The 9,591-nt window shown below is 42.6% G+C and overlaps 1 protein-coding gene across 3 annotated transcripts in view; it reads left to right on the top strand.

Moving 5' to 3' along the window:
• Nucleotides 1-567: 567 nt before the first annotated feature.
• Nucleotides 568-9,591, top strand: part of WFS1 (wolframin ER transmembrane glycoprotein) — a 35,658-nt gene continuing 26,634 nt past the window's right edge. The window contains exons 1-2 of one of the 3 annotated variants that reach the window (XM_075499724.1): nucleotides 568-631; nucleotides 2,916-3,113. In XM_075499724.1, the coding sequence (XP_075355839.1) occupies nucleotides 2,921-3,113 (193 nt within the window). In that variant the 5' untranslated portion in view covers nucleotides 568-631; nucleotides 2,916-2,920. The other 2 variants (XM_075499722.1, XM_075499723.1) reach the window with 2 other exon arrangements.

The raw sequence follows: 9,591 nt of genomic DNA, 5'->3' as shown, positions 1-9,591 counted from the left end.
CTGCGTGAGGGAGAAGGTGGCCCCTCTCAGGCTCGGGGGAAGCCGGTTTCGCTCACCCCGGCTGACAGGGCACCAACCCCTGCCGCCCCCCATGGTCGCTAACACGAGGCACTTCGGCAGAGCTGGCCCAAGCCCTTCCTTCTGTTCCCAGAAGGACAAGTTACGGGCCCAACTCGAGGAGAAGGGCTTTATCCGCACCTGGGACAACTCGGGGCCGATGCCGGGGGAAGCTGTCAGGCGCCTCTCCCGACACTCGCCGACCCCTCAGCGCGGGCTGCCCGGCGGGCCCACGGCCCGGCTCCGCCGCTTCCAGGCCGCCCCCACTCGCGGCCCGCCAGAAGCCGCCTCACAGCGGCCGCCCCACAGACCCTCTCCTGAGGGCGGGTGCCGCCCCCGACACCCCGCGCTGCCATTTTGGAGCTACCTAAGCCCGCCCCAGTCGCTGCCGCAGCGCGGGAAGAAGCTGAACGCGACGCGCTGCCGCCGCCGCCCCAGCAGCGCCCAGTTCCCCTACCGCTGGCCAGCCGGCCCGCTGCAACCCGCCTCCGCCTGCCTCCGCCTCCTCCTCCGTCTCCTCCTCCCGCCGGCCCCGCCCGGCAGTAGCAGAGGCCTCCCCGGGGAGCGGCGGGCGGTGAGTGGCAGCGGCGCTGCCCCCTCAGCGCGGCGGGGAGGGTAGGGGGCCGCGGGCGGTGGGCGGGCCGGGGCCGCCCCGTAGGGCTGTGGGCGCCCGGCGGAGCCCCACTTGGCGCCCAGCAGTCTCCGGAGCCGCAAAGAAACTTGCTGCTGGGAGTCCACGCTGGTGATTTCGTCCTGCCGGGCTCGGTGAGCGTCTGGGGTGGGGACCCCGGGCAGGACGGCCCGAGCTGCTGGCCTCCCTCCCGCCCCCCGCTGTGCTCCGGCTGCACGCTGGAGCTTCCTGGCCTTCCGGGGTGGCAGCCGCCGCCCGGGCACCCTCCGGCCTCGCGGGGAACGAGGCCGAGCAAGCTCGGCTCTCCCGTCCCGTCCCGTCCCGCCCTCCGAGAGCAGTAGTTGCAGAGTCACCACCGGCAGCGAGGCTCGGCCGGGCGGGCGTTCCGGGGCGGCGTGGGCCCGCGGGTGGCCCCCGGCTTCTCCTGCAGCGCCGGCTGGTTTCGAAACAAGCCGGGCTCCCCGAAAGTCTTATCCTGCCTCCCGTTCCCGGACTCTTAGAAAAAATCCTGAAATCACCTCTAAGGGCTGGCTTCTGCTCACGTCTAAGCCTGCAGTAGGGGGCTTGGTGGTGTCCTTTATAGGACAAGTGCAGAGTGACTTTTGGGACGGGAGTATTTTTTTGCTAGCTAACTAACACCGAGGTAAGTGTTGTCCTGTGCATCGCATGTGTATTGGAGAGATGCCTTTGCTGCCCGGCTCCCCTTTCTGGAAGGGGTCCGCCCCGAAAGAGCTGGAGTCTCGCTGTGCAACGCATCCTCTGCCGCTGCCGGCAGGGCTGGAGCTCGGCGTGTCTTCTTACTCGTCTCTCTTTCAAAGCGCTAAGGTCAAGTTTAAAACCAGATGCAAAGTAACTTTTGTGATTGTATAACGGTTAAAAATACTCATGGTGGTTTACTGGGAAAGTATTTTAATCTCTGTGTTTTCCTAGGACTCTTTGAAGGTTGAACTGAACTGTGTTGGTTTATTTGTAACTTGATGTAGAAAGATAATACAGAAATACATTTACTTATATGAGTAAAATAATTTCTGGTTTAGGGAAGCTTAATGTTGGCAAGCAAGTTGTCTAAATTGCAAAGAATATCTTTAATGATGGTAATATTGCTGGTACTTTTAGCATCCTGTTGTGATTTTAGTGTTCTCTAAGTAGAAGTAGTTGCTGGCTGAGTTAGGTATTGTATCTTTGCTTTTGGCTATAGTACTTTCATTTTTACAAGGACGTCTTTAGGTCAGTATTCTGAACATACAGAATTTAAAAATATAGTTTGTAGCCAGACACCTTCTACAGTGTTCCTAGTGAATTGCTTAACTTCGGGGAAGTTGCTCTGAAGCAGCAAGAGTTACTATGTGTTATACTGGTGTAATATATGCATACCTCGCTACTTCCTATCTTGTAAAAGCTAAGCTTTTAGTAAGCACTTTTATGAAAGCTTACTGATTTAAAGAACTTTTTACTGTAGAACAGAGATTCCCTCATCATTTAGAAGAGGGCTTACAGTGGAAGTTAAAAGGTCTTCTCTTGTAAGGAGTTGTAAGGCCTTTCCCTCCCTGCCTTGGTGTTTTTTTGTATAAATACTATTTTTTATGAAACTGGATATTAGATTAGTAGTAAATAAAGTCAGCTTATTTTGAATCATGTGTATTTCAATTGGAAATGTTTATAAAGAGCATCTTTGGTGGTGTCCCTCTCCTCATTTCCAGTGGCAGAGTTCTACACCTTCTCTTCCTTTGCCTTCGTATCTTTCTTGTCTTTCTCTGTCGCCTGATTAGGTGGTGGCTGTGAACCAGGCGCTTGATATGAAGTGAATTTTTCTGTCATTGTAGACATGTCCACACTGTTCCGTAAAAAGTTAGGGGCTAGTCTTTGCATGTGTGAGTAGAACATTAGAATCAAAGAAACTATTTATAAGCAGTATTTACAGGATTGATTCATTAATTTTAGTGTTCATCTACACTTGAAAATCAGTTCTTCTTTAATTAGGAAAAAAGGCAGTCACAATTCTGGCACAATGCTATATATGGTAAGTCTTACTCAACAATAGCTGCTCATGCTTGGAATTATTGAAGAATGTATAAATACATCTTGAAGTTGCTATCAGTAGTCTTGCCCTTTTCTGGGCTTTTTGTTCAACTAATTACATAAATATATTCAGATTTTAAATTTTTACTCTGGTTTTACATTATAACCCTACTATCTGATAACTAATCATTATTCTCTTCTTTTGCAGCTAAAATGAATTCAGATCCTGAGCCCCCCTCAAGTCCCTCTCACCCCCAGCTGCATCTTGGAAGGTCCCAGCTAAACGCTGCTGCTGTGGACCATAGTGAGAACAATCAGAAATCTGGACCATCTTCAGGAGATACTGCAACTTTTTCTTCTTCAGTTCCTGGCTACTCCCATAGCAGGGAGAAAGCTGAAAAAAATGGTAAGTATGAAAGCAATTTTTATGCAAAATTGGCTTATGTTAAAGATTGGGAGATTATTGTGTGTATATGTATTCTAAACTCTGTTTAAAGAGGCACTGTAAAGTAGGAAAATAGATTTCTCCAATTTCTTTTAACCTGTTGTTGTGGAAGCGACTTTTCTTCTGCACTTTTGTGCATAGTTTTGAGTCTTCCCATCCAATCTTTGTTATGTGTCCAGAGCAATAGGAAAGAAGTTTGTTTGAAAAATTGGCAGGAAGAACTAAATGTAATTTAGCATAATACTAAGGTTTCAATTTAATTTCTTCAGTTGGCTAGATTGCATGCTAACTATAGCTTTAATATGAATTCTAATGTGGATGAATAGATACTACTGTAATGTAGACTGAGGGAATAATAAGCTGATATATGAAACCAGAGCGACAGAAAAGAAGTTAAGATTAGCAGGCAGATAAGAAGTTGGATTAAGAATCACGATACACTTTGAAAGGCAGAATGATACTTTTTTTTTTCCCCTCAGTGTGAACCTATTGAGTTTCAAAATTTGTGAAAACTGATGGGATGAGAGAAATGTCTCGTGCAAAAGGTAGAAAGAAAAATATCTGGCTCCTGTATTCAGCTGCGGAGTTCCGGTTTTAAATTCAGTTTGTAATGTAAGACTTGTGCAAGAAGGTCTTGTGTTTGAGGTCTAGCAAAAGTACTGCTCTTTAACTTTCTTTAAAATTGGACATTTGATTCTGAAACTACTTATATGCATGCCCTTACATTCTTAAATATGAGTCACTCTATTGAAGGTAATAAGGCTATCCAAGAGTTTAAAATTATTAAATGTGTGGATATCTACATGGCATGTATCAGATGCAGCTGAGCTCTGCACATAGTTCAGGCCAATATTGTGGCTGTGTTAGCACATCTACTGTTCACATCTAATTCAGAATCGACTGTTGGAACCTTCTGGGCTCTTAGTAACAAAGAGGCACGTTCCAGATGGAGGAGAATTTTTTTGATACCTTAATTTCTAACATGCCTCAGTGTATCATTGCCAACTTTGTCATCTCGTCCACCTGTAAAAGAATTCAGAGATGATGGAGAATTGACACTTCTAACATTAATTACATGATTATTAATTTAGGATCAGTGCTAACAGGTATGTTTTCTTCCTTTCTTCATTCTCCAGTTTCTTAGTGTGCTTCAACAGGGAAAGAATAGCAACAATATTAGGAATATGGTATGGAGTTATCTTGGGCTTTGTTATAATATGATTTGAAAGAAGAAAACAGGTTTCTGTTGTTGGTGCCCACATTTGTGCAAGATTCTGAAAATGAATACAAGCTATCTATCTAGTGGTGTTTTACACAGAGATTCTGTCAGATACTCTTCTCTAGTTAATTTGGAGCTTTTCTTATTCCATACAAATATTGGACTTTTAAAATCATGTTGAGTTTTGTCTTAGTTCTCTTTACAGGCCTGTGTATTTACTAAAGATCCCTATGCAGTTTTGTATTATAGACGCTTTTGTCTGTGCCCCTATAAAAGAGGACTTTCGAGCATTGATGTATTTCTCAATTTCAGTTGTGACTCATTCCTGATTACTTTAAATCTCCTCCCATGAAAATCTGCTCAATGCCTGGTGCTACTGTCATTGCCCTTTCCATCCCCATCTTAATATACACAAGTATTTAATGCTGCAGAATGAGCTACTATTGCCATTGTGTCATGCTGGAGTCTCTAACAACCACGATTTTAGTGGATTTAGACAGCAAATGTGTTTGATAAGATCATGTTTCTTTATCCAGTATTTTCTTCTACTGTTATTTTAGATTTATGTCATTTGTCATAGTAGTAATAGTTTCTAGAACTGAAAACTAATTTAAAAGAAAAGAAGCTGAGAATTTTTCTTCCACCCACAGCAGCACTGGTCATCAGAACTTAAAAACAGGGATTTTAATAGGACTTCAGAAAGAAGTACAAATAGAGAGGAGTACAAATTCACAGCCTTATATGTGCATATGGAAACAAATATGAAAAGAGTGTCTCAAACAGAAAACTGGCACTTTAGCAATTTTCAAAATATTTGAAATACTTCTCTCTGACAGAGAAGATATTTCTTGGAATCACTAGAGCCTTTACCAATAAATAACATTCAGGTTGCTGATAGATCTAGTAAGAGTGAAGCATCTGGTCTCTTAGGCATGGTGTGTTGTGGTCTGGTTGTAGGAGAGGACATATGCACTAGAACAGATGTTCTGGGAAGGGCTGTTCCAACTTCTTTCTTGGAACATTAAGAAGTCAGTTACTTTGAATAGTCACTATGTGCCACTATGATGATGACTGTAACTCTGAATGACGTAAAAGAGGACAGAAAAGACCAGCACGTTGCTGTACAGAAAGCTATCTCAATAAATATTATTGAATATGTAGAACACTCGTCTTTACTGGTGACTTAAATATCTCTCACAAAATTCTACAAACTTAAATTTGTAATAGAAGTAACTTAATTTTTAATAAATCAGCTATGATTTCTGTTGGAGAAGGGGAGATGCATAACGTCCATCTCAAATATTATCTTGAAAGGCAGTTTTACCTCAAGCCTATCTACCACATGCCTATGTGCCCTTCCCGCAAATAAGGTTACTGGCATCCTGGGCTGCATTAGACAAAGCATTGCCAACAGATGGAGGGAGGTGATCCTTTCCCTCTACTCAGCACTGGTGAGGCCACACCTGGAGCGCTGTGTCCAGTTCTCGGCTACCCAGTACAAGAGAGACAGGGACGGACTGGAGAGAGCCCAACAAAGGGCCGCAAAGATGATGAAGGGACTGGAACATCTCTCCCTATGAGGAGAGGCTGAGAGAGCTGGGGCTGTTCAGCCTGGCAAAGAGAAGGCTCAGGGGGGATCTTGTCAATGTTTATAAATACCTGGAGGGAGGGTGCAAAGAGGATGGAGCCAGGCTCTTTTCCATGGTGCTCAGTGACAGGACCAGAGGTCTGCATTTTTTTTTTTTTTTTTTTAGGGTGACCAAGCACTGGCACAGGTTGCCTAGAGAGGTTGTGGAGTCTCCATCCTTGGAGATACTCAAAAGCCACCTGGACACAGTCCTGGGCAACCAGCTGTAGGTGGCCCTGCATGAGCAGGGGGGGTTGGACCAGATGACCTCCAGAGGTCCCTTCCAACCTTCACCATTCTGTGATTCTTGAAGTATTCTTGCCAACATATCTATATTTCTGATCTGTGCTTTTTCTTCCAGTCTCTACTTATATATGCTGTGTTTAAGGCTATAGCATCAATGTGAATGTTAAGTAATTTATTTCCTGGAAACACCCATCTCCTACTCCTGCAGCATTATCCAGCAAATTAATGAATGTCCTGGCTCTGACTCAGTAAGGCACTTAAGCACACACACATCCTCAGCTGCACAGGTACTTCATTTGGATCGAACTCCTATACTACAGGTTTTTTCTTAGCAATTTTTCAGTCTATCTTCTGCTAATGTATCACTAGGTAGTGTTTTTGTTGTTCCTTGTATAATTCATTTCACAATGGGAGGTAGAAGTGCTTTGAGAACTTATTGTGCAAATCAAATCTGGATTTAATGAGAAAAACAATATTCAGTTGCTGAGCTTGAGATGATTTGTGGATATTGTTTTTGTTGATTTAAAAAAAGAAAAGGAGGGTATTCCTACTTCTACCCAAAGCTGTTGCATTCTCTAGAAGACTTCTGCTTGTGTAAGTTATTGGGGTTTGTGTATGTGATAGGAATGGAATGAATATCAATACATCAACTCTCATGTTTAAAAATGAATAAAAAAAAATTTAAAATTGTTACACTTTCCTGGATGTTCCTGGACAGGAAGTTTATTAGTGAGCAAAGGATATACACTACTAATTAGGGCTTCTGAAATTTTAAAACCATTGAGTCATCAGTATTCATGTAAGCAAATTACAGGAGAGTTGCCAGTTGCTTAAACAAAAAAGTTCTGCCATTATTTCAGTAGCCAAGAGGAACACGGTGTATAGCAGGGAAGACCAGTGGCTGATTGCTAATGAAGTCTGGTGAAGTTCGTTGAAACAGGCTAAGACTCAAATCTCCTAAGACACTTTTATGCCTACCAGGTGCGCAGGCCCCTCAGTTTCTGTCCAGCTGCTACATATCCCTTTTTGGCATCTGTATTTCATCCACTCTATGCATCCTCCTTCCTTCAGGTACAGCCCTAAAGCAACACGAAAAGAAATTGCTCAGATGAAAGGTCTGGAGGTCCCAACACTGGATTCTCCAAATGGGCTTAAAAACATCATTCTTGCTAATGGAACCATTTCCTCTATATGTACACAGAGCAGAGCTAGGAATAAAACACCTTCAATATGTTCGCTTAGTTGGCATGTGAGTATCTGAATACTGCTGCTATTAAAGTAATGTTTTTGGAAGACACGCATGAATCCACGCTCCAGGTAAGTGGTCTGTATCACTGAGCTAGAAAGTAGCTTTCTTTGGTCCAGTGGATGTTTCGCTTTTGATTCAGATTAAGAGAAAGTAGAGTTGAGAGACACTTATCCCATCACTACCGTATTGTGAGACTTGCCTGGGATGTCTGGATTCAAGTAACTGCTTCAAATCAGCTATAATGGTAACTTGATCTGACTCTCACCCCAGGTGAGTATTTATTGTGCTGCAGGTTATCTGGAGGTGTTACCGTTTCTTGTAATGCTTAAGTACTTTCAAGCATGTAAAGTGTCTTTCTTAAAAATTGACTGCCTGATAGTCAGCAGGTAAAAGAGAACATCCTAGGATAACAGAGAAATCTGGGAGGCAGAGTGAAGGTGATGATTTTTTATATGTGGATGAAACAGATGTTACTTGTTTTTTACATCACTCATGCATTTGCTAGCCAGTAGGGTTGGAGAGGAGGAATCGGGTAGAAATTCAATGGTGAGAGTTTGGGAAGTTTTGAGAGAATTGCAAAGCTAAGTTGCAGTGCTTGAAGAAACATCTCTTTGGTTAAGGAACTAATTTTTGTTTTGTTGATGTTTTTGCTGTTAAGGAAATAGGCACAAATCTCTTGCTCTAGAATTGAGAACATATGGGGAAGGTACTTGTACTGAGAGCTTTGCAGACAGAAAACAATTTCTTATGTTTTGTTTGTAGATGTGCGGAGTTCTGCTGGTACTTAGGAAGGTTATGAGGTTTTTTGGTATCTCTTGGAAGAGAATTATTTTATAAATTGCGTGACTTAGAATTTATAAATAGTACAAAAAAATTCTTCTAAACAGTTTACACAGCATTGTAACAACGTACAGCATTGCGTCTCCAATGCTTTGCTAAATGATAGCTAACAAATAGGGAACCTCTCTAATTTACAAATATTTTCCGAGTGTTAGCCTCTTCCACTTAAGGTTACAAAGAAACTTTGCTTCAGAGCTCTGTTTTAGCACTTCTGTGTCTTCATTTTCTGGTAGTTTGCTTGTACAGACTAACTCTTGAGGCAAAGTGAAATGTTTGTGCAAAGCTTGAAGAAATCTCAGAAAAATCTTTGATTGTTAGAAGGGGAGGATTATGCCTTGAAGTATTAATTACTTAACAATTTATCTGTCAGTTTATTAATGCCCCTTCAAACTTTACCTGTAATTACTCAGGCTCCTGGAAAGCTCATTTGCCAAGCATTGCGGTGGGGGAGAAAGGATTCTATTCAAATGAAAGTTAATGACTGTATTTTCAGGTAAAATTTTGGGACATAGTCATAGTCGGTACAGAGCAATGGGAATTGGCTTTTTTAGATCTGCTGCTATTGTTGTCAATAACATCCTGGTGTACGTGGGAGTAGGATTGGACACCCATTTATTTGAGGAAAGATTCTCCATCTTTGCCTCTTTCACCATTTGAAATACATAAATGTTTTCGTTGGCTGATAACAAAGATATTGTTACTGATAATTTTTGTGTTCGCACAATGAACCAGATTAAGGGAAGTGCCCTAGCTCAGTCTTCCTCCATTATTTTTCAGGTAGATCGACCTCCTAATCTGTGTTTGTTTATGACAACAAAATGTTTGTTCTAGCATAGTCTCAGGGTGTTAGAGATACAGAAATGAGCAGCTGAAGAATAGAAGGGAAAGAGCTATATTCACGTTAGTAAATCATGTAATGACATAGGAGTAGCTCTGTAAATGGTTCCTGTTGTACACATTTAAAAATGTAATCAAGCATTTGGAATACAGTCTTTCAATTTAGTTTCCTCCAAAAGGAATCCAGTATGCATGTTCCACTGTGCACACAAAATGCATTAAATGGGACCAGTTAGAAAGTTAAAAGTACATTCCTCATCTGAACTGTCTAATATGATGCACCCCTATTCATCAGCAGCAAGAACTGCTGATCTCTTGTAGATATTTTGCAGTGGCTTTGGAGGAGAACATTTGGAAGTACCTAGTATCTGTACATTCATCTTCAAATAAAACTGCAACAAATCTCTGTTACACTACAATA

The sequence above is a fragment of the Mycteria americana genome, chromosome 4, assembly GCF_035582795.1.
Source record: "Mycteria americana isolate JAX WOST 10 ecotype Jacksonville Zoo and Gardens chromosome 4, USCA_MyAme_1.0, whole genome shotgun sequence".
Classification (NCBI taxonomy): Eukaryota; Metazoa; Chordata; class Aves; order Ciconiiformes; family Ciconiidae; genus Mycteria; species Mycteria americana.
The sequence above is the reverse complement of the archived record's forward strand: the minus strand, read 5'-3'. Positions and strand labels throughout refer to the sequence as shown.